Source organism: Pantherophis guttatus, chromosome 5 (genome assembly GCF_059756535.1).
Source record: "Pantherophis guttatus breed Tessera chromosome 5, ASM5975653v1, whole genome shotgun sequence".
NCBI lineage: Eukaryota > Metazoa > Chordata > Lepidosauria > Squamata > Colubridae > Pantherophis > Pantherophis guttatus.
In genome coordinates this window covers 57,148,754-57,173,210 of record NC_142067.1, presented here as the reverse complement: position 1 = coordinate 57,173,210, position 24,457 = coordinate 57,148,754, and the positions used below count along the sequence as shown (strand labels likewise).

At 35.9% G+C, this 24,457-nt stretch overlaps 2 protein-coding genes across 6 annotated transcripts in view; one reads left to right on the top strand and one right to left on the bottom strand.

Moving 5' to 3' along the window:
- Nucleotides 1-7,743, bottom strand: part of NDUFV3 (NADH:ubiquinone oxidoreductase subunit V3) — a 17,456-nt gene extending 9,713 nt beyond the window's left edge. The window contains exons 1-2 of the mRNA XM_034423928.3: nt 7,465-7,743; nt 229-319 (exon numbers count right to left, since the gene is read on the bottom strand). Coding sequence (XP_034279819.2) covers nt 229-319; nt 7,465-7,743 — 370 coding nt within the window. The remainder of the gene's footprint in view (nt 1-228; nt 320-7,464) is intronic.
- Nucleotides 7,506-24,457, top strand: WDR4 (WDR4 tRNA N7-guanosine methyltransferase non-catalytic subunit). 5 transcript variants are annotated; one of them, XM_060694090.2, is made up of 11 exons: nt 7,506-7,603; nt 10,039-10,104; nt 10,738-10,819; nt 11,536-11,692; nt 12,479-12,591; nt 13,710-13,770; nt 14,381-14,479; nt 15,237-15,301; nt 16,660-16,843; nt 18,699-18,768; nt 20,885-22,554. In XM_060694090.2, the coding sequence occupies exons 2-11, from the start codon at nt 10,041-10,043 to the stop codon at nt 21,058-21,060; spliced, it is 1,071 nt and encodes a 356-aa protein (XP_060550073.2). In that variant the 5' UTR covers nt 7,506-7,603; nt 10,039-10,040; the 3' UTR covers nt 21,061-22,554. The 5 variants fall into 5 exon arrangements, with proteins under 5 accessions (XP_060550073.2, XP_034279815.1, XP_034279817.1 ...); XM_034423924.3 differs by lacking the exon at nt 7,506-7,603 and adding an exon at nt 8,233-8,446 and having other exon boundaries at nt 10,676-10,819; nt 20,885-24,457; XM_034423926.3 differs by lacking the exon at nt 7,506-7,603 and adding an exon at nt 8,233-8,446.

Below are 24,457 nucleotides of genomic sequence, written 5' to 3'. Positions count from 1 at the left end.
ATTTAATGGATTTTCCCATGGGAATTATGGTTTATGGAATGGCAGAGCAATAATATTTTATTTTAGTTTTAAATATAATTTTTTTGAGGAAAAACATTCATCCTATAACAAAACCCACAAAACTTTGAATCTTCACATCCTACAAAACATGAAAAATAGCAATTGCTTAATTAATGTTGCTTCAATAATAAAATTTTTTTTGGCAATAAATATTTTAAATTGTCTTACCTTTTGGGAAGCCTTTTTTAGAATCACCAGGTTTGGTGCAGAGATAAAGAGAAGGCATACTTCGTAAACCCCATGCTTGCTGTGATACAGCCTATAAGAATCAGGAAAGATACTTGATGAACAACTTTTTAATTAGTATGTATTTTTCAAAAATATGTACAGCATACAATAACATAGTCATAGATGAGTAACAAGCTCATGAAATAGTGCTAATAAAATAGCTTGCATAAGAATTCCTTGTGAAAAATTCTAAAATCTTATTTTCAGTTAAAAGAAAGGCTTGTTGCTATACAAAAGGTAGTCCTTGATTTACAACCACAATTGAGCCCAAATTTTATGTTGTTAAGTGAGACAGTTTTTAAGTGAGTTTTGCCCCATTTTTACGACATTTCTTGCCACAATTGTTAAATGAACCACTGCAGTTGACAAGTTAGTAACCTGTTTGTTAAGTGAATCTGGCTTCCTCATTGATATTGCTTGTCAGAAGGTTGCAAAAAGTGATCACTTGATCCCAGGATGCTGCAATGGTCATAAGTATAAACCAGTTGCCAAGCATCTGAATTTTGATCACATGATCATGGGGATGCTGCAAAGGTATAACTGTGAAAAACAGTCATATCACTTTTTTCAGTGCCATTGTAACTTTGAATGGTCACTAAATGAACTGTTGTAAGTCAAGGACTACCTGTAATATATTTGCAGTGCATTATTAATAAAGCAGATTATGCAAATATATTTAAAAATATTAAACCACATATTGTCTCTCCAATATTGTATCTAATTACGTCTGGTTTTTTGTTTTTTTTAAAGATTTCCGGGCAATCACATCTAAAGTTTAGCCTAGGCAACTAATGACCTATACCATTTCTAGCTGTTTTTACACAGAAATAAGAATAATTTGCTTAATTTTGCTTACATTTTCAAATAAGCTGTGCAATTCATAGAAATACAGGTAATCCTCGATTTACAACCATTTGCTTAATGACTGTTCAAAGTTACAATGCCACTGTAAAAAGTGACTTATGACCGTTTTTCACACTTACAACGATTACAGCATTCCCAGTCACACGATCAAAATTTTGAGCTTGGCAATTGGCATGTATTTATCATAGCTGCACTATCCTGGTGTTACGTGGTCACCATTTGTAACCTCTCCAGCTGACTTCTGACAAGCAAAGTCAATGGGGGAACCCAGATTCACTCAAAGTCATATGATTAACTACTGCAGTGATTCATTTAACAACTGTGACAAAAAAGGTAGTAAAATGGGACACAACTCACTTAGCAACTGTCTTGCTTAGCAATGGAAATTTTGGGCTCCATTGTGATTGGAAGTTGAGGACTACCTGTATAGTATTGCAATTATTGCAAGAATTTAAGAAGGGCTAGCACTTGGTTATAGAAAAGATTCTAAAAGTCATACTTTTCATACAGACTTCAAAATAAAGTCTATTTTTATTAACAGGTATTTCTAAGATGCCTGGAAATAACTGGAAAACTGCAACACAGGAGGTAAAAGAATATGTGGACAAGGAAAAAAACTTTGTCATATGCCATCCATGCTATATACAGGTAGTCCTCGACTCATGGTTCAGTTTATAAAGTAAGAGCATATACAGTATTCATAGGCCTACAGTTAAACCTGGCAAACTACAGACTAGATTACCCAAGATATACAGGTAGTCCTCAACGTACAACAGTTCATTTAGTGACTGTTCAAAGTTACAATGGCAATGAAAAATGTGACTTATGACAGATTTTCAGAGTTACAACCTTTGCAGCATCCTCATAATCATGTGATCAAAATTCAGATACTTGGCAACTTGTTCATATTTATGATCGTTGCTGTGTCCTGGAGTCATGTGATCACCTTTTGCAACCTTCTGACCAGCAAAGTCAATGGGAAAGCCAGATTCACTTAACAACTGTGGCAAGAAAGGTTGTAAAAAGGGGGAAAATCCACTTAACAAATGTCTCGCTTAACAATATAAATTTTGGGCTCAATCGTGATCGTAAGTCGAGGACTACCTGTATAGTTTTACATAAGAACAGGTTCTTTTTGTAGACTTCAGCTTGGCCTTCAATACTATCATTCCAGAAATTCTTCACTCAAAACTGATTCAGCTTGCTGTGCCTCTCCTTTCTTGTAGGTGGATTATTATCTTTTTGACAGATAGGAAGCAACAGGTGAAATTACATTTAGTACCCAGATAATTAGCACAGACACCTCTCAAAGCTGTGTGTTCTGAGATTCGACCGGAAGCGTTGCAGCGAGACAGTCGGGGATTAGCAGGCTCTGATGAGACCTGTGAAATCCCGGGCTGATGAACCATTGCAGAGGGGTCTTTGGACCGGATCTGTCCTGTAGGGACAGGGAAGAAGGAGAGGCACCTTGGAAGACCAAGAGGAACAGGCAAGTTTCTCGGAGGTCAGAGGAAATTCTCTCAGACTCTGCAGCGGGGGGCAATGGCCATTACGATCACCATTAAACTGGGGCAACCGGACCAAGCATTGTGCAGGAGCGGAGAATTGAGTGGAATATTGATGCCGGATGAGTGATATCTAACTCATAGGCAGAAAGAAAAAAAAAAGAGGATTTTCAAAATAATTGTAAATGTCCTGGCGCTATAAAAGCAGCTAATAGGTATGGGAAAGGACGGAAGAAGAACATTAAGGCGGAAGTTATAAAGTGACAAAACCCGATCAGAAAATTGTTTTTTTGGATTTAAGTATTTGGAGAACTTTTTTAAAAAATTAGAATTAAGAACCCAAAAAGATCCTTCTTTAATTTAGGAATCTTAAAGGGAGGAAGATTAAAGAATGAAGAAAAACTTGTAATAGAAAGCACCAGTTAATGACTCTAACTTGAAACTAAATTGGAATGTAACGTGGAATTTGGACTAGGCAAATCTGGACTGAATTTTAAACTGATTTGGTGTATATAAAGGTGAAAAAGAAGAAGAAGAAAAATTAAATAAGTAAAAACTGTTAAAGTGGACTTCAAACAAAATGGATGCTTTTCAAGCTTGTTGATTGTAATTGTGGATTGTAGAGAGCCATCTTCAGGAATAAAAAAATTATTACAACACTGAATCTCTGTTTTGGAAAAAAAACTTGGACTTTGAAATGGATAACAGCATGTGAGAATTTTTAAGGAGGCTTTGTTTGTTCACAAGTGTTTTGGTTTTGAGGGAAAAAAAGAGGATTACAACGTAACTTCAATTGGAATAATATCAACCTAGAAAGAACAAAATGGTACAGGAACTTAAGGAAATGATGAAAACAATATACTTATCATTGAAAGTGGAAATAAGGGAAATGACCACAATGTTGCATGGAAAATTGAAACTTGATGACCAAAAAATTGACTTAGGATACATTCAAGTTGACAAAGAAATAACTAATGAGAAGCAAGAAAAAGAGACTGACAATAAAGAAGAAGACAAAGACAAGGAGATTGATTATGGAAAATTAAATGATTATGTGGGTAGTAATAATAAAAAGGAGAACTTTAAAAATTACAAGAAATAGAAAAAGGGGAAAGAAACAAACAAAGAAAAAAGGGTGGAATAGAAAGAATATAAAAAATTTAAATGGTTACACTGGGATTATCAGTGAGAAAATAAGAAAAAGGAATGGAAAACAATCAGAAAGACACAGCAAAACAGATGAGTTTATGACCTTAAAAAACAAAATGATTATACTGGGATTAATAGTGAAAAGATAAGAAAAAGGGAAAAGAGAGTTCAGGATTTTAAAGTACAAAAGAAAAGAAGGGAAATAAAAATAAAAATAAAAAAAAATATAAAGATAGAAAGGGAGAAAGAAATGGAAGAGGTATATGGGATAAATAAAATGAATACTAGAGAAAAGATGAAATTGTATCTTTAATGAAGTGATTTTAAACTATATGGATGTATGATGAATGTAATAATTGGAATATTTTTAATTAATGAAGGGGACTGTAATAACTAGAATATTCTTAATTACATATTTGGAATTTAACTAAATAAGAAAAGAAAGCTGAAATGATATTGGATTATGAATTAATTAGATATATTTAACTGGCTTTTATAAAAATGTTGAAGTGTATTATTTGGAACAGTTGATAAAGAAAAAAATATTTGAGATTGGAACAAGAGAATTTAAGAAAATAATTCAGAATTGTACTATGTTGTATGAATTTAAATTTATGGGTACTGGAGTAAGATTGATAATTAATTGATTTTTTATTGAATATGTTTAACTAGGGAAATTATGATAACTGGATTATTTTTAAAATAAGAGATAAGAATATAAATAATTGATGAAGTAATAGAATGGTAATAATGAATTATTTAAGTCAATATGAGAAATGAGAAAATGTAGGGATGCTTAAGAATTGAAAATAAGACCCAGAAATAAGAAGTTTAATATATGAAATTGTAGTAGTCTGAACATTTGGGTTAAGGTATATATTTAATTGGTTTTTACTAGTATGTTGAATTGTATTATTTGGAACAGTTGATAAAAGAATTATTGGTGATCAGAATAAGAGAATTTAAGGAAATAATTGAGGATTGTGCTATGTTATGTGAATTTAAATTTAGGGGTTGAAATTTTAAGGAGGGAAAAGAAAAATTGAACTATATTAGGATGAGAAGTTAAGATGAAAGGTAATATTGGTTTCTTAAAATTAGAGAGAATAAATGCTATGAGAAAAATTTAATATATAAAATTGTGTTAAAGATGAACAAAAATCTGTATAAATTTAAGACCGGGCCAATATTCTGTTCAGAAAAGATGTATTGTATGTTTGTTTGTGTGTTTAAAAAATAAAAAACTTTACAAAAAAAAAAGGCGGTGTGTTCTCTCCATTGCTCTTCTGTCTATACCAATGACTGCATCTTTAGGGTTCCCTGTTAAAGTATTGAAGTTTGCAAATGATACAACAGTCATTGGTCTCATTCAAGATGATGATGAGTCTGCATATAGATGAACAGGTTGAACAGTGGTGCAGATGGAACAACCTGGAACTACACATGCTTAAAACTAAGAGTGGATTTTAGGAGGAGCCCTTCTATTCTACCACCTCTAACTATATTTGGCAGCACAGTATCGGCAGTCCTTTCTGGACCGGGACTCCCTACGCACGGTTACTCAAGCACTCGTCACCTCTCGTCTGGACTATTGTAATGCTCTCTACATGGGGCTCCCCTTGGGGTACACCCGGAGGCTCCAACTGGTGCAGAATGCGGCCACGCGGGGGATTATGGGAGCGACGGGGCGCTCCCATGTGACTCCTCTCCTGCGCGAGCTGCATTGGCTTCCAGTGGACTTCTGGGTGCGCTTCAAGGTATTGGTGATCACCTTTAAAGCGCTCCATGGCTTGGGGCCGGGGTACTTACGGGACCGCCTTCTGCCACCAATAGCCTCCCACCGGCTGGTTCGCTCTCACAGAGAGGGCCTCCTCAGGGTGCTGTCGGCCAGACAATGCCGGCTGGCGACCCCCAGGAGGAGAGCCTTCTCAGTGGTGGCACCTACCCTTTGGAACAATCTACCCCCAGAGATACGAGTGATCTCCGACCTCAGGACTTTTCTTCGGGCCCTAAAAACTTACTTTTTTCAGTTCTGTCTTGATTTTAGGGTTGGTTTTTAAAATTTTGATACTGATTTTAAATTGACAAATTTTAAATTATGGGCCAAATTTATTAATTATTTTAAAACTGTTTTTAATTGTAATGTTATGTATAAATGTTTTTATTTTGGCTGTTCACCGCCCTGAGTCCGAAAGGAGAAGGGCGGTATAGAAGTTTGAATAATAAATAAATAAATAAGTAAGTAAAGTCCTTCAAATTTTGGGGTTCCATAATCTCCCATTAAAAAGGCACAAGAAAGAATGTTCTTCCTGTGTCAAGTTAGGAAGTTCAACAGCTATTGAACTTCCTATTGAACTATTGATATTTATTCAACAGCTAAGTACTTATTAGCAGCTAATAATTGAGTCATTTGTACTTCTATAACTGTCTGGCTTGCTACAGCAACCAAACAGGATAGGTACAGACTCCAACAGATATTTAGGACTGCAGAAAGAACAACTGCAACCAACCTGCCTGCCTGCCATAGAAGATGTGCATATTGCCAAGTCAGAAGCAGGGCTGAGAAAATATCTACAGACTCCTCACATTCTGGACATAAACTGTTCAACTCCTCCCCTCAGGAATCCATTATAGTGCATTGCATGCCAAAACAACTAGACACATATAGTTTTTTTCCTTGTGCCATTACTCTGCTGAACACCTCTCACGGTACTGTCAAATGTCTATGTATTTACCCATATTGTATGGCATTACCATTATCCTAATCTTCTTTAGTACCCTCTGTTATTGGTATCATTACTATGATTATTACTCTGTACGTTGAGAGCTTCTGCACTGGAAACAAATACTTTGTGTGTCTAATCACATTTGGCCAAATAAATATTCTATTCCTATTATATTAAGAAATGAATTGATAAGTAAAATTCAAGTCAATTCAGCCAGAACTCTGCAAGAAGCAACATCAGACCCTAACATCATACCCGTCAGAAACTACAACTCGTCTACCTTGAATAAGTAAAATATTGTCAGAGAGAAAATTTGGATACCACAAATATTCCTGTCCTAATTATACTAAAACAATGAAAAGATTTCTTTTGTCAGTTTTATTTACTCTCCCAAGCAAAGAAATACTGTACATATTACCGGTACTGCTTGAAACCTCTCACTTCAGGCAACTTTCAAAATAAAATTCACTCTAGCCACAATTGATTTCAAGAGCTCAAGGTGCTTCATATGAAATCTTAATATTTTCTTTCTTTATAGCACTGCTTCTATCTTTCCTGCCACCACTGCCCTTTTTCTCTTCCCTGCCCCAAGGGTATGTTCATTTCAGTTTTTCTCAAAACTATTTAGGCATGTATTTGTAACCCTTCTTGATTATGTTTTTACTCGCTAACAGTTTATTCTTCACCTTGCTGACTGGAAAATAATCCTCATGTACAGTCTACGTCAAAAGAGTAGTAGATATCCCGAGTAAAATTAGTAGATGTCCTGAATCAAATTATACCAGCTGGAAACTTCAGGTCAAATCCAAACAGACAATAAATCTAATTATTGGCAGAGACATAGGACGGATCAATTGCTTATACCGGCGGACGCCTAACAGGAAAACGGAATCTACGAGCAACTCCTTTTAATGAATCTTATCCTCCATTACCTTAAACGCCGCAATACGACCGTAGCGAGTCACCAGGGAGGCCGCCATCTTGGCGTCTCCCAAAACCTGTTCGGTGTCCTCCTTTGGCCGAAAAGAAAAGGTTCCCACCCCATCTCCCTTCCGCAACCGCTGTCCGGAGGCAAGTACTGTACGCGGCTCACGTGGGTAGGAAGTGTTTGTGTTGCTTAGTAGCGGCGGGAGATGGAACGGAGAGTTCCCTTTAGTTTGGGAGATTACGGAGGAGTGGAGGGGCTCTTCTAAACCCAGACGGACGGACATGAACAGAGCTTCAGCGAAAAATGTTGGAAGGACGTCCTTGGACCGTTGTCTTGAGTGCAATATGGGGGGGTGGGGTCCTTGGTGCTTTCTGAGCTTCTTTTCTTGCAGACGTTTTATTAACCAAACTAGTTAACCTCATCAGCACCAAGGACCCCTCATTTCAACCCTGCAAACATTCCCCTTTATGAGTGCATTTCCTTTCCTTTTATTTTCTTCCGTTTTCAATAAAGGGATAAATAAAATAATATTAATCAATAAATCAATATTAATCAATAAAGAATAAAGAATTATGTTCTTTCCTCTCTGTGATGGCGCCTCCCCCAGGGCATTCATTATCACGAGACGAGATTATGGAAACCTATGGCAGCCTTCTGTTGGAATTACCGATTAGACTTCTAACAGTTCTGTTCCCACAGAGGAACGAGGAGTAAGTCTAGCCACATTAGCGGTTCAGGTTCCAAACAACTATACGCTCATCTCTATGGCAATCCGGGCTTTTCTGAGGTCATCATTAGTAGGCCGGGGGATGACATCATTAGCTGGTGACGAATCTCGGGCGACCCAACGTGGGTCTGGCCGTGACGATGGAGGCGGTTGATGTTGCTGGAATCGTGAGTGCTGCTCCGCAGCTCCTCATTCGCGAGGATCTGATGGTGGTTAGCGGCGGCACGAAGTTCTTCGCCGCTAATTATAAAGAGACCAAGTGAGTGAAAGGTTGTGTGTGTCTGAAAGGTGGGAGTTTAAATAAACTTTCACTTGCCTTTTGGTCCCTAGATCAATACTTCCGTTACTGTTAACAGATGGATACCGATTGGCATAATGGGAATGATAGTCCAATATATTTTGAAGAAATGTGGGGCTAGTTTACATATTGTACATGTACAGACCTGACAGTGGAAGTTTAGCAAAGTGGCAAAGGTAAAGTAATACGGAGAAAAAGAGAGTGGAGCTTCTATCAACCGTGCACACTTAAATTATGAGACTACTAACATGAAGAAAGAGCCGATTTGGTGGAGTGGTTACTGCTGGCTTTGGTGCACCTTGGAACAGGCACTCTCCCTCAGCCTTAGGAAGGAGGCAGTGGCAAATAATGACCAAAAAACCCTGTGAGGAAAACTGCAGGGACTTGTCCAGGCAGTTGCCAGGAATCATCAGTAACTAAAAGACACCAAAACAGACTCAAAATCCACATTTGGAGGTTTCTAAAAAAAAGTATTGTTTCCAATAGTAGCAATAATTATCTTTTACAGTAATTCAATAACTCTCCAAAAGCCTTTTTTAAAAAAGTATGAATTGAGTGTCATGAAAGAATTCATTCCAAGTATCTATATGGGGATAAACTCTACCAAGCATGATATACCTAAGAAATTTCTGACCACCTCTTAAAGTCTTCTCTTTAACACTCATTCACAGGATAGAGGAAGGCATAAAATATCTAACCAATATCTAATTAATGGAGAACACTTAAGAGACCAAATGGAAGTATTGAGAACTTGTGGACATTTTAATTTATTCTTAGATTTCTACATAGATTTTTTAGTGAAGATGCTTTCTTTATTATAAGATGTATTTTTCTTAATAGACTGTAGGGATCCTGTGGATATAATATATCTTAATTTCAGCATAGAATCTGACAAACGGTGTGATAGTAATTTGATTTGTAAGTCAACATAGGCTATTGGGTATTTGTTAATTAGCTGACAAATGTTAAGCGTTTGGCAGATTGAGAGATGGAGGAAATACTTTGCAAATTTTAGATGAAAGAAAACGGTATGAGATAACATACTGTAGAAGACAAACAAAAAAAGTGGGATGAAAGAGTACTTAAAGCAGCATACAAGCTGAAAAATAAAGGTAAAATAACAATAAAGTAGAAACAGGAAAAAAGAAATCAAATGAACAGAAACAAGATAGAGGTATATTTGGCTTGACATTCATATTCTGAAGAAGTATTTTGACTTATAGCTGACCACGTTGAATATAAGGTTGCTGAAAAGGCAAATTCAGTTTTATTCTGTATCAGTAGGTATATTGCTCCACTATATTTGCATTGATCATGTTCTACCTCAAGTATTATTTTCTGTTTTAGGTTTCATATTTTAACAAAGATTCAGAGAAATTGGAATAGGTGTTGAGAATACCAACAAAAGAGAGTAGGTTTAGGTCTGGAAAAAAAATAGAGCTGTAGGTTGCTAACCTATTGGTATAGGGAACATTGCTCTGTTTTTGAAGAGTTCAACACGAGATTGCTTCCATAGGAAATATTTATCTGAAGTATATTCATTTACTTGACAGCAATGATGATCTTTTCATTTATGACTGTAGTACTGCAAGCAAAAAACTTCAAGAAAAACAAGAAAGGTGAGAGTATTTAATTTCCCAGGTATATAAAACATTACTTCTACTGCAATCTCTCATCAAAGAACAAACAACCATGCTAACGGGATAATTGAATCTATAATTAAGCATCTCTAGAGATACTTTGGGAAAATATGGCATTTACCTCTCTTAGATAAGCATTGCCTATAAGAGGAGTGTCTTTTCTACCAAGGTATCAGTTAAAACGCAAAGTAAAATTAAATAATTAAAATTAATACTAAGAAATAGCTTCCCTTGTTTCTTAATTTTTTTATCCGAAAGGTGCTTTTTCAAGAGGCAACTGGACTTTCTGTTTGTTTGTTTTTTTTTGAAGATGTTTCGCCTCAAAACGTTTTCAAAGTAAAACCAGAAAGCCCAGTTGCCTTTTGAAAAAGCACCTTTGGGATAACCATGACCTGGATAACTGAGAATCTCCATAGATATTTAATTTTTTTACATGATCAAAGAACAGATATTCTGTAAAATAATTGAAAATTTTATCCCAGAAAATATAATTTGAAATGCTTGAAAAGGTTTATTTTTGAATCAAATGTTTCATGTTTTTTCTCTTTAGTGAGGATGGAAAGCCACTAGGCAAAACAAATAATATCCTTGCCTGTGCATTTTCTTCATCAGGGAAGTATTTTGTTCTGACTGATGACAACAAACAATTAATTCTTTTCTGCACAAAGCCTTCCTGGGAATGTCTGAGCATAAGGTATGGGAAGGAAAATGTTTTAAAATATTTTTATAAATCTAAGCATTAGTAACAGAAATTATGCATGTTTTCCATAGAGAGCCAGTTTGGTGTAGCAGTTAAGGTACTAGGCTAGAAGCCAGAGACCGTACATTTCTTAGCATGATCTTTCCTGAGTGACCTTGGGTCACTTACTCTCTCTCAGCCTTGAAAGCAGGCAAGGGCAAACCACTTCCAAGAAAACTGCAGGGTCTAGTCCAGGTAATTGCCAAAAATCAAGACTGTCTCAAAAGATATATACACACACATTCCTTACCTTGTTATATTAAATTTACTGTTCTGCTTGGATTTGTTTCTTAGCTTTATTGTTGTGTTTTATGTTTCCTTTGTCACTCCAGCTGAAGAACAGCCTATAAATATTTTTCTGTTGCTCTGCAAACTTTTGGATAAGCCAATGGCTTCATAATCACTTTCCATGACATTGCAAATCTCCCAAACCATGCCAAGCCTCACATACTTGTGATACAAGGTTTTGGTTGTGGTTGTTGTTGTTGTTGTTTTGCTGTGAACCTAATACAGCTGTTTCCAAGCTGATGTCTCAGGCATCTTTCCCAACCCATTTTTAGAATTCTAGGAAATGATGGGTGTTATAGATTTGTTATGCTTTCGTTGGTCACATGTAGACCATGTTAGGTTCTGAAGTTCCAAAATGTTGAATTATGTCTATTTTTTTTCAGACCTGTCATGAGAAGATGTACCTCCCTGATAATAACATCTACAGAAGACAAAATTTTGGTTGCTGACAAATCTGGCGATGTGTATTCTTATTCAATAATAGAACCAAAAAATGCAGGAACAATTGAGCTTGGACACTTGTCTCTTTTGTTGGATTTGGTACACATGAGTTTTTAATGGATATTTCCAATAATATATTTTATTAAAGACTAATCAAATTTAAGTCTGTCTTCATCAGGCAGGAAAGGCATGTTACAAATCCTGTCAGATAAAGAATTCCAACTGGCAGGGTCCAAGAAGAGGGCCTTCTATGCCATTGTCCCTGCCCTGTGGAACATCTTCCTCCTGACCTTCCTGAAAGGCGTAAAAACTTTTTCTGAGATCTTGTTTGGGACTCACATAGCCTCATACAGGCATGAGGCTGGCTGGTGTCCTGAAAGCCCTCTCCCTGCCTTTTAATTAAGTTTGACACTGATTTTTAATTCATCCATGCTTTTTTTTTTTTTTTAAATGTATATACTGTTTTTTATGGTTTGATATTTTATCTCTACACAGCCCAGAGTCACGCTGAGGGAGATGGGCAGTTTTAAAAACTGATAAATAATTTGATAAAAAATAAGTCTTATTTTTTTCCCTCTCTCAGAATCACCCCTATGAGGTAGTTTGGGCTGAGAGGTAGTGTGTACTGCATAGTTACTTAATGAGTTCAACTCTGTCAAATGAGACTAAAAAATTAGATGATTTTCTGTATATTAGCAATTATTAAGACAAATGCATATATATGTAAATAGGTTTGTAAAATGTTGTAGACCGGTAACTTTTCAATATTCCTTCCGGTCTTTCTCAGATTATCAGTTTGAAGCCAAACAAATGATACAGTTGGTGCGTGGATGATTATGCCTGAACATGCCATTGATTATATTTCTATTGCTCTGTTATCATTAGACATTGAGTCCTGATGACCAGTATATTGTAACAGCTGATCGAGATGAGAAGATCCGAGTTAGTTTGACTAAAGCACCGCATGTTATAGTGTCCTTTTGCCTGGGTCATAGAGAGTGAGTAACCAAAAAACTTTTCAATGAGATTGAAAGGAAACTCCTCCTCTTTACTAACATAAGGAAACAAGAAGAAGGAAGATATATTTAAGCCCAAGCTTAATAATAGCTAGTATTCTAATCAATCTCTTGGGATCAGAAATGCTTTAGACTACTTTAAAATAATAATAAATGTTCACTTCCTTGAATTATTTTTAAAGAATCCATTCTAGCTCTGATTTGGGAAGAAATAAATGAGTTGGATGCTGAGGGAATTCAGATTTTCAGAAAAAATTATGTTGTTATTGTCAAAATGTAGCTAATATGTCATCCATTAGAACATTCCCTAGCCTAAAAAACATTTGTTAATAAAAAAATCTAAGAGTATTTAAAAGAATTATTATTTTCTTTTACGTGTATGTGTGTGCATTCACATCCTTCTTTCTGCATACATGCTGATAGTCTTAGTCCCCAATGAAGGATAAGAATTGAGACTTCTCAATTCTGCTAACCTTGCAGTTTGAAAGCATGCAAATGCAAGTAGATAAATAGGTACCACTTCAGTGGAAAGGTAACAGCATTTTGTGCACCCTCAGCATATATGCTATAAGTGCATTGTAAGCTGCCCTGAGTCTTCGGAGAAGAGCGGCATATAAATTGAACTAATAAATAAATAATAAATAAATATAGTCATGCTTTGTTTCTAGTGGCAATAAATTAGTCTTAATGTTCAAAGAAACGCTTCACTAGGAGATTGCTACTTATAGCTATCATATACAAATCTACATTAGTATGATACTTGAAGTCCCAATACTTCAGCTTGATCATGAAATAAAATGGAGGTCTGCAATTCAGTTAAGAGTTATACATTATCTTATTCTAGATTTTTTTCCTGTTATTTGTCACTGTTATGTAAAAATTGGAGAAGAATGTATTTCAAGAATCTGAATAGATTGCTGGACTATTTTTAAAACTAATTTATTAAAAAGAAAAAATATTAGGGTAAACTTTTTATATGCAGATTTTTCTAGAAATACAAGGAAAGATATCAGTCTAGGTACAAAATTTCTTGCACAGCTGTATATACATATAATTTTACTGTTTATTGCTTTTGTTTCAATTTATTTTTTTCTTTCTAGATTTGTCAGCAGAATATTGGTACCACCAAACTTTTCTGATCTTCTTTTATCTGCTTCCGGGGTATGTAAATTATCTGGGATTCTTTACGTTTAGAATGTTAATAAATGCTTATAAAAATGCTTTTTTTCTTTCCTCTAATGTAAAAGATTCAATTTCTCTTGCTGCCTCTCATGTTTTTGGCTGAAACATGAAGAATGATTAACATTATAGGGAATCATCATTCTCCCATGTGTTTTACATCACATTATTCATTATTAATATCTACTTAAACTCAATATGAAATATAGTAATATGTTATTAGAAATAATTAGAAATTATGAATATTTATTGCTCAATATACATGAGATATATATGCATGTATCTTAGAGGGCTTTTAAACCATTGGCTGAATTTATAGTTATGCTAAGTCACAATGTGGTTTCTTTGTTTTTTTGCTCATCAAATTGTATTATGCACATTGTGGTGATTTACGCATCATGACCTATGCTTAAAGTTAGGTGTGGACCCAGCCATTATAGCTTGTTTAACCAACCATAGATAAAGAAATTACATCTTAGTATGATATCAACCTTGTTAATGTGTATATAGTATATGAGAGACCTCTCAGTGCAATTAATAAAGCCTTTCCTTTGGCAAAAATAATGATTAGTTCATCTCGTGAACTTCCTAGGATGGTACATTGAGGCTCTGGAAGTATAAAAGTGGGAAAGAACTCCATTGCTTTCAATTGAATAATTTGAATATGAATGAAGCTGGTAAGAATAAGAAGGTAATTGTCTTTTGTGTGGATGTTCTCTATAATATGCATGTTTCCATTTTTGCTTTTTTACACTTGTGTTTTCTTTTTTGAATGAATTTATTGAACTGTCATTAAGTTGAGAGCAGGTTTATGCTACTGAAAATCAACTTTTGATTCTATAAAATATAGGTTTTTTGGTAAAGAATATTTTGAGAAGTAGAATTGTAGAATGCAATTACTTCATAACATGAGTACACTAATATTTAAAACTTTTTAGAAATGTTTCTTCGTGTTATTGGAGGCTTACTTTAATTTTTCACTAATTTTAAATAAATGCTATTGGGTTGATCTCAGAGAGGATAGTATGAGAGTATTCTGTCTGGGGAATGCTAAATTATTCCAGATAAACATGGATAAGCAGATACTCTTTCTCTCTATTGTACTAACCTCCATCGTGTGGACAGATGTACTGATAGTCTAAAAATTGTAACTAAACAATTGTGCAGTGGTTATACCAATCATGGAGGTTCAAGAACATTTTCTTTTGACATACTAACTATTCATCCAACTTCTGCCCCCTTAGATGTTTTGTATTTTTCAACTTGCTGTCTTTGCTCAGAACAGAAAACAGGGTAGACTGAATAAGAGACAGCTTGTCTTTGTTATTAAAAAAAACCCTCATATATATGTTTTTGATCCAAGGTTTCTTTTACTACTGTTCTATTTCTTCCCACACATAAAAAAATTAGCTCTTGCCAATTACGTTTACATTTCTTTTCCTCCTCAGAAATATGCAGTCTCAAGAATAGCTTATTGTTGTGAAGGAAATTACATTGCCGTTTTATATGATTGGTAAGAGGAAAAAATATAATTACTGTAGAGGCAACAGACAATTACATTATTTCATTACAAGCTTTGTCTGATTTCTGTAAAGTTTATACTAAACAGGTAATCGTCGACTTACTACCATTTGTTTAGTGAACATTCAAAGTTACAATGTTACTGAAAAAGTGACTTATGACCGGTTTTGATACTTATGACCATTGCAGCATCCCCACAGTCATGTGACAGTTGCTGTGTCCCTGGGTCATGTGATCACTTTTTGTACCCTTCTGACAAGCAAAGTCTATGAGGAAGTCAGAGTCACTTGACAACCATGTTACTAACTTAACTGCAATGATTCACTTAACAACTGTTTAATGGTCATAAAATAAGGCAAAGCTCACTTAATAATTGTCTTGTTTAGCAATGGAAATTTTGGACTCAATTCTGGTCATAAGTCAAGGATTACCTGCATTATGGAATCAATTGATTAAATGACGTAAGATATAGTGATGATATTGTACAGGAACAATATGAAACTTTATTTGTTTGTTTGTTTGTTTGTTTATTTATTTATTGGTTCGATTTATATGCGGCCCTTCTCCGGAGACTCAGGGCGGTTTACAATGCGTTAAGCAATAGCCTTCATACTTTTGTATATACCTGCTTAGTAGGGCTTTCGGGGGCCCCCAAGCGGTGTTCTTTTTATACAAAGTCAGCTTATTGCCCCCACAATCTGGGTCCTCATTTTACTTACCTTAGAAGGATGGAAGGCTGAGTCAACCTTCAGCCTGGTGAGATTTGAACTCGCAGTAATTGCAGGCAGCTGGCAGCTAAGTGCTACTTAACAGCATTTTAGTCTGCTGCGCCACCAAGGCTCCTAAATTTATTTGAATTAAGGGATTATAATAAGAATTTATAGATATTTATAATGAATGTTGACATTGTGAAATTACTTCTGCTACTTCATTGCAGATATTGGAGATTGTTCCTTGAAATATTATCGTAGGAGTTCCTTAAGGTGGCCATATTGCATGTACCAGCCGACACTAGAGATTACTTATCTAATTTTGCAGAGCGTCTAAAGTTTCAGTTCTATATTTATTTACCTAAGAATAAGCTCTAATAAGTTCAACAAGAGTTACTTCTGATTAGATGAGAATTAATCTGTACCAGGAGTCTTCAAACCTGTCAACTTTTAAGAGTTGTGAACTTCAGTTCCCCATGCTGGCTGGGGAATTCTTAGAATTGGAGTCTACAACTCTTAAAGTTGACGAGTTTGGAGACCCCTTTACTACATTTGACATATCATTTTCTTAACCATTTGATGTAATTGATGTAGGAAACCTGATGTATAAAAGTAACATAATGTTGGTTGCTTCTAAAAGTATTCCTGCAGTATCCATCTTCCAGCTTGATGCCGGTACTCAGAGCTTAATTTCTAAACAGCATATAACCTTAAACCACAAAGGTTGGGACGTTGCATTTGAGGAAACAGGTGGGGTCTGGGTACTGCAGGAGAATCAGCAAATACCTCTTCTATTCTACCAGCCTGAGGATGGACAGTGGCAGGTGAGAGAATTTTTATGATCATAGACTGCTACATATATTTTTAATTCTGTGGTGTATGGCAAAAGATTCTGGCCAATTGCTGAATTACAATGGTTGGATTACCATGCATTTCTTTTTTTAAAGGTTTATTGGGTTTTTATTTTTAAACATATATCAACATCAATACACATCCTCTTGTTTTATTTGGTAATTTGTCTGTTCTATCTTTTCCTCCATTCTTTCTGCAGCTTCCTTTTTTTCCTGGACTCTTTGATCTTCATTCATTGCCAGTTGGATCATATTTTCTACTTTGTCACTTATACCTTGGATTAAGTCTTTTATCTCTCTTTGGTTCTTTATCATGGTATCCCTGATGCTTTGAAACATCCATGCCATTTCTCTTGAAATCTCACTCATTTCCCCCTGAAAAGGCATCTTGTTTTAGTTTAATAAGTCCACTTTTAGTCAGGGCCACAAACAATATATTCAGTTCCAGTTTTGCTCATCATCAAAAAGTCCGGACAGTTTCCACACAACAAAAGTAATTTTACCTTACTTAGAAGTCTTCCTTATCACAGTAGTAAAGTAATTAATTATAGGACAGTAAGTATCACCACAATCCTTCAAAAAGATGTTGCTTATATCTTCTGTCAAAATTTTCCTAGATTTGTATGGGTGTAGTATATTCCATTCACCAGTAGATGGCAGCATCAACAGAGGTTTCAGCATTGTTTCAAACGTGATAAATTAAGATCCAAATTTAATTCAGTTTATAAAGACAAAATTAGATACCCGAATCAATGTTTAGGCTGCCTCTTCTCCTCGTCGTGGCTGAGAGGGAAAGAAAAACCCCGGGTCAGGCAGGAGAGTTGTCTCTCTGCGACCACGCAGGGCACCCCTCTTTGCTTCGCCTCCTCTACAGGGAAGCTTCGGCTTCTCTCAGAGCCCACCAACAGGGAGGATTTGGCACGGGAACGCGGAGACCTCTTCTCGTGTCTGATCTCACCGCGATGTCAACCCGAAGTCCTGATTACCGTGCATTTCTGTAGTGTAATACTTCAGCTCTTTAATGATTTTTCTATGGCTGATATTTGTTTTGCTAGTTCTAAACAAGAAAATATAGTTCAACATAGATCCCTCAGATTAAAATTTAGAGTATTGTTAGGCAATAGGTACCCTGTTTCCCCCCAAATAAAATATCCCCGGATAATAAGCCCAATCAGGCTTTTGAGCGCATGGCAATAAGGCCAAACACTTATTTCAGGGTTCAAAAAAATATAAGACAGGGTCTTATTTTCAGGGAAACACAGTAATTGAACATGCTGAGTGGGATATAGCGACTCAGTTCAAATCATAACTAAATTTTATATATGCAGTATATAAAAGAAAAGACCAAAAGTATGTAAATATTACTTTTTTGTCACATCTGTCCTGCCATTTTGTTGGCAGCAGGGCTTTTGGTTTGTTAGAATATTGTACCTTGGTTTGAAAATTTCTCAGTTAAACTTGGGAAAAAGAAAATGGGGTATAGCAGCTCAAACTGGGAACCCTATGTGTATGTGTGCATAGCTATAAACCTAGTGTAATTGTGGGTCAATATACAGCAGTCTAAATTAAAAAACTAGATCTGCTGTTATGGAAAAAAGAAGCACTGACCTAATTTACTTATTTTTCATCTGAAAGTAGAATATCTTTGTTGTTGTTGTATACCTTCATGAAAACATGGAAATGGGTCAGGCAAAGCAAAAAATTACAGGAGCTGTTCTCAGTACAAGCCAGCCTGTATGAAAAGCCCCCTGCTTCCTATGAAATTTTCAATAACTACTGTTGTTCTGTTTGTTTTGTTTTGTTTTGTTTTGTTTTGTTTTGTTTTCAGCCTATTATTGACAAGAAAGAATTAGTGAAAATGTCCAAGTACATATGTGACCATTGGAGAATATTTGAAGGTAGGAAATATGAGTTTAACAAACCAACAAATACTTTACATGGAGGGTCTGATTACAATTTGGAGAATCCATATCTGAAACTTAAAGCTGACTTTAGTTTTAGCTTTGGTTTCTGCATGAGCATTGGTTCTTGGAGGTGGGAGAAGTTACCTGGAAGCCTCATTGCTCAGTGTTTTTTAACCTTGCTGACTTTGAAGATGGGTGGGTTTTAGCTGGCTGAGGAATTCTGGGAGTTGAAGTCCGCCCATCTTCAAGTTGCCAAGATTAAGAAACATTGCTTTAAACCACAGGGATCAAGTGTTAAAATGCCCAACTTACTGTTAACACAGAAGAATAGCTGAATACCATAAAAACACAACAGAGTCATTCCCTCAGATTTACCCCCTCCTGGTAAGAAGTAGAATGTTGTGCACAGATCTTAACTGTATCAGCAGATGAATAAAGGGGACTATTAAAATGACAGTGATTATTGTAGATAATTAACAGAGAGCTCATTAATAAGTCCTGCTCTTAATACCTAATTAGTGTTGCTACCCCTACGAAAATGGTGGTTCCTATATATTTTTGTTGCCAGCATTTTACTACCTCTTTTCCGTCTTCCACTTCTAAAGGGGAACAAAGTATTTTTTCTGCTGTAACATTTTGAAAATTGGTAAGGTGGGTGGGAATGAATTTTTCAACCATTTTTTAGAACAGTTGCTGAAATAAAAAATCCACCACAGAGTTAATTTTGTGCAGTCAGATAGAAAGACTAATAGTTATGTAGAGCTGGTGATTATTTTCTTCGCTGAGGCAGATAAGTATTGCAATCCTAATGGTAGCTGTTTTTAGTTCTGCTCAGTAGTTCAGTAAGGTATCAGTTAAATCATCCTTAAATTCATCTTGTCAGTTAAATTTGAACTACATGATGCTTACCATAAACTTCTAATGGGTACTGATCTTTGCCAGAATGAGAAGTGCACTCCTATGACATTGTTTGGTGAGGAACCAAGCAAATTCTCAATTTGACAAAAAACATGGGAGAAAGGAGAAATTGTCATAGAATTACCATATATATTGATCAGTTTTTAATCCTTCATAGTTAAGCAATTAATCTCTCAAATAATGGTAAACAAGCTCTTTGAGGTCTATTGGCACCCTTAATTTAGGAGAGATTGAGGCAGCCATGTGATAGATCCACAACATTTATGAGTGAAACTTGGTTTGGAAGTAGTTTGGGAGATATCTTTAATTTTTAAACTGCTTACTTTTGGAGTTTATAGTTTTAGCATTACAGTTTTCTTTCAGTTTTTAGATTTTTGACAGTTTTCAGTAAAGTGGGAATATTTAGGCTGCATATGACCCAGAGGCTGCATTAGCCCTGCTCTAAAGGAATCAGAAATTTATTACTTTTTTTAAAAAAAGTAGATTGTTAATAGCTACTGATAACAGCTGTGTTCACCATTTTTCTCATGGACATTTGGAGAGTAAATAACCCTATAAATGTCATTATGCAAATGACATACATTATATTATTCATCACATATAAATTACATAATTTGCCCTTTGCACAACAATATCACAGTGCATGTGATGTCACAGTGACCTCTATTGGACACCTTTCCTCATTGTATATTAGAGTTTGTCTCTCTTCTTCCTAATATGTGCTTTAGTTACCTAATTGAATCTGTCCTCCTTTTTCTTTGACAAGTGACTGGGAGGATCAGCTATCTTAATTGTGCACTGCAGCAACTAAAAGGGCAAGAAATTTGGAGAGTTTCTAGTCCAAATGTGGTTATCTGTTCTTTTGCTAATAGTTTGGATATGCATATCATTAACCAGTATGGGCCAAAGTTTTATTTGTCATAAACCAATGGGACGGAAACAATTTAGCTAATCAGATAGAACGATTGCTGTTAGGTATCAAATGTGGGAAAAGGAAAACCTACAACTTTGCGTAGCTGAAATTGGAATAGTTTTTTTTTCCTCTACATGGTAGGAGGTAGGTTTATAAGGACTTAAATATCTGTTCTCATTTTAGGCATAAACAAAATCTCTGCTTATAAATATTTACTAATTTGCCAGGTACTGTAAAGTAATTGTTACTTAAAATTCTGACTTACTCTACCTTCTGCAGGTGCTATGGACAAAGAGAGCTGCTTCCAAAATCTCTACAAGGCTTCTTTTGATAATATGTCCATTTATCTAAAAAAGAAAGAAGAGAGACTTCAGCAGCAGAAAAATAAGAGGAAAGATCCACAGTGTGAATCAAGTGAACAAACCAAAAAAGTCAGAACTGAAGACTTGTCCTGATAATACTCAATGCTGATCACATTTCTGAGTTTGAAAGAAGCTGAACAGAAAACAAACTTTTCCTTAGGCATAACTGAAATTAAATCTTGTCTGATGGTTAGTGTCAGCATACCTCACCCCTGACAAATGGTGAAAGAACTAACCTGATTAACAAGTCACATCCCAGTGCCTTTAAGTAACTTGCTTCTAAATGTATGGCTTTAAAATGTTGCTTGAATGACAGTGTTGCAAATAATACCTAGAAAAGAATTGTAACAAAGAACTTTCTCCTCCAAATCCAGTTGCTCAGATTTTCATCCTGAGCCAAGAATATGCTTTCTCACAATGTCAGATAGACCCAAATCATTGCATAGTGGCAAACTTCTACCCACCCATTTTTTCCAGGAGTTGAGGCAATATATACCGTATACAGGTAGTCCTTGACTTATCACTACAATTGAGCCCAGAATTTATGTTGCTAAGTGAGAAATTTGTTAAGTGAATTTTGTCCCGTTTTACAACTTTTCTGGTCACATTTGTTAAATGAATCATTGCAGTTAAATTAGTAACTCAGTTGTGACTGCCTTCCCCATTGACTTTGTCAGAATGTCACAAAAGATGATCACACGATCCCAGGACACTGCAACCATCGTAAATATGAACCAGCTATCAAGCATCCAAATGTCAATCACATGGCCATGGGGATGCTACAACAGTCATAATGGTGCATTGGTGGTTGTCACTTTTTTCAGTGCTGCTGTAACTCCATGGTCAAGGATTACCTGTAGTTATATAAGAAAAGCTGTCTTACTGCCATAGTTCATGATCAAGCCCAATTATCCTTGGAATTTTGTATGTGAAGATTTCATTGAGTTCACTAGTAGATATGATCTACTGAATCATAGAATCTTATCAGAAGGAAGCCCTTAAAAATGACTTAACTCCAGTTGTCTTTAGTGCATTTAAATAGGTAGAAACAAATGAAGTGTTAAGATAGTTTATGGTAGCTATACTATTACAACTAATGGTGCCGGCAACAAGCTTCATTGATGCAAACATGCACTGTATTTATCACTTCATGTCACAAAATTGCCATTAAGTACTGATGTAATAACATCTAACACAAGAACATAAGTGGCAGTATTTGTGTCATGATTGGCACTGTAGTTAAGTTGACCTCTCTAACAATAAAAAGGTAAAGTCCCTGTGGATTTTACTCTGCTAGTTGTTGCTACCTACAGGGAGCGGTGCTTATCTCCATTTCAAGGCCATTGAGCCAGTGCTGTCAAAGATGTTTCTGCAGTCATGTTGCCACAGAATTATTCATTTTAACAGTAAAGGAGTAATAAACATTTATGGAACATCTATTTTAGACTGTATTCAACCAAAGTGAAGTTTTCAATTTTTGTAGTCCAAAGCTTGCAATTTGATGTTAATAACTGCAGTGTTTGAATAGTGTTTGATCATCATTAAAATACCAGATTTTGCTATATATGTGATAGCAATTTGAATGCACTTGATCAGCATCTTGTTTTGTGTATTTAAATCCCAATTAGTTACATGCAAAATTAAGTGTAAAATTTGGATGATTGTGGATACTGCCCCCATTTCCTTTCCAGTTATTTTGCATAAAGAAAATAGCAATTTGAAATATTTGTATAGATTTTGACCATGCAGAAGACAAAGTCACATGTTTTGATGCTTGTCCAATAGACATAATTTCTATCCATATGAGACAGGTTCAAGAAAATCCATATATTTTTAAAAATGTGATGCTTAGGTAGGTAGTTTAGTATAGCTAGTTTTGTCTGGATTAGTTTTATAGATGCTATTTCAGGAATTTGTTTTTGGAATGCATGGGTGGTTAGTAGAAAGCGAGAAGAGCATTGTGGAAAGCATTACATGTAAATGGATTGATGCAGGAGTAGATGGAATTGGGAAGTTGTTCTGTTTCAGGTTGTGGTCACAAACAGACACAGTAATCAGAACCTGATAACAGCAGACAATGTAATTCAAATGCCTACCAGAGAGTGCTTGCTTGTAAAATGCTAATTACAGTCAAAGAAGCAATAGTGTAATTCAAATATGTTCTAAGACTCACAAAAAGCCAAATCAGGTTGTCAGCTGGTCTAAGAGTCAAAGGATGACACAAACAGAAACAACAGCTATAAACTAGGATTTTAAATAGTTGTTTCCAACAAAGGCTGCAAGCAAAGCAGCTACCCGGTCACAATTCAAGGTGTTGGTTATTACCTTTAAAGCACTACATGGCTCAGGGCCAGGTTATCTTCGAGACCACCTTCTACCGCATAGCTCCCAGTGACTGGTAAGATCCCACAGAGTTGGTCTCCTCTGGGTCCCGTCAGCTAAACAATACCGGCTGGCAGGCCCGCAGGGGAGGGCCTTCTCTGTGGCTGCCCCAGCTCTCGAACCAGTTACCTCCTGAGGTCCAGACCATCCCCACCCTATTGGTCTTCCGAAAAGCGGTGAAGAGCTGGCTTTTCCGGCAGGCCTGGGACTGTTGATCTCGCTTTGCGATCTGACGAGATCCGGCCATGAATGGTGTGAATGGGTTTTACTGTCTTTAAGGTTTTTAATTTTTAAGTGTTTTTATAGTGATTTTTTGAGTGTATTGTGAGCCGCCCTGGGTCCTCGGAGAGGGGCGGCATATAAATTGAATAAATAAAATAAATACCTAAATATGTCTGCAGACATCCGGCTGCAATTATTCAGCCCCTGCCCCATAAGGGCCTTCACTGAGGAGTACTGCTCTGCTCTCTTGGTATTTGTCTAGACCTGAAAGTTGTTCCTTATCATCTGATTGGGTCCAGCTGAACAGTCTCATTTGAATTCTGATTCCCCAAGGCTGACAATCCTGAAGCACAGGCCCAGCTGGATCAAAATTGTTAGATTCAAGATCAAGAATCAGATTCTGAATCATGGCTCAGTACCTGAGGTGGTAAGATAGAGGAAGAGAGAGATTCATAGCAGAGTGGAGAGACTGCTTATGAGGTGCAGAGCTAGAATTGGAAAGTGAATAATAAAGCTTTGGATTGAGACAGAAGCATTAGTAGCAGCTGATGTATTACCTTTTACATAAACTTGTAAGAATATAGCTGTTAATAACAGTATGAGATGAATAAGCCATAATAGGGTGTATCCCATCTGTAAACATTTGGTTGCTTAATCTTCTCATACATTATGTGGTATCTCTAGACCTTTGGTGTACAAAGTTTTTTCTTTGCATTTGCTCATAGCATAACAGTTCATTGTATAGAAGTAATGAATATTTTTTTACTCTTCCTTTTGTATTAACCCTGTAATTAAACCAGGTGTGACCATGTTATAGTGAAATGAACACCTGCGCATTTAATCAAGTAATATATGGGCAGAAGAAGTAAAAATGTACTTTTCCTTA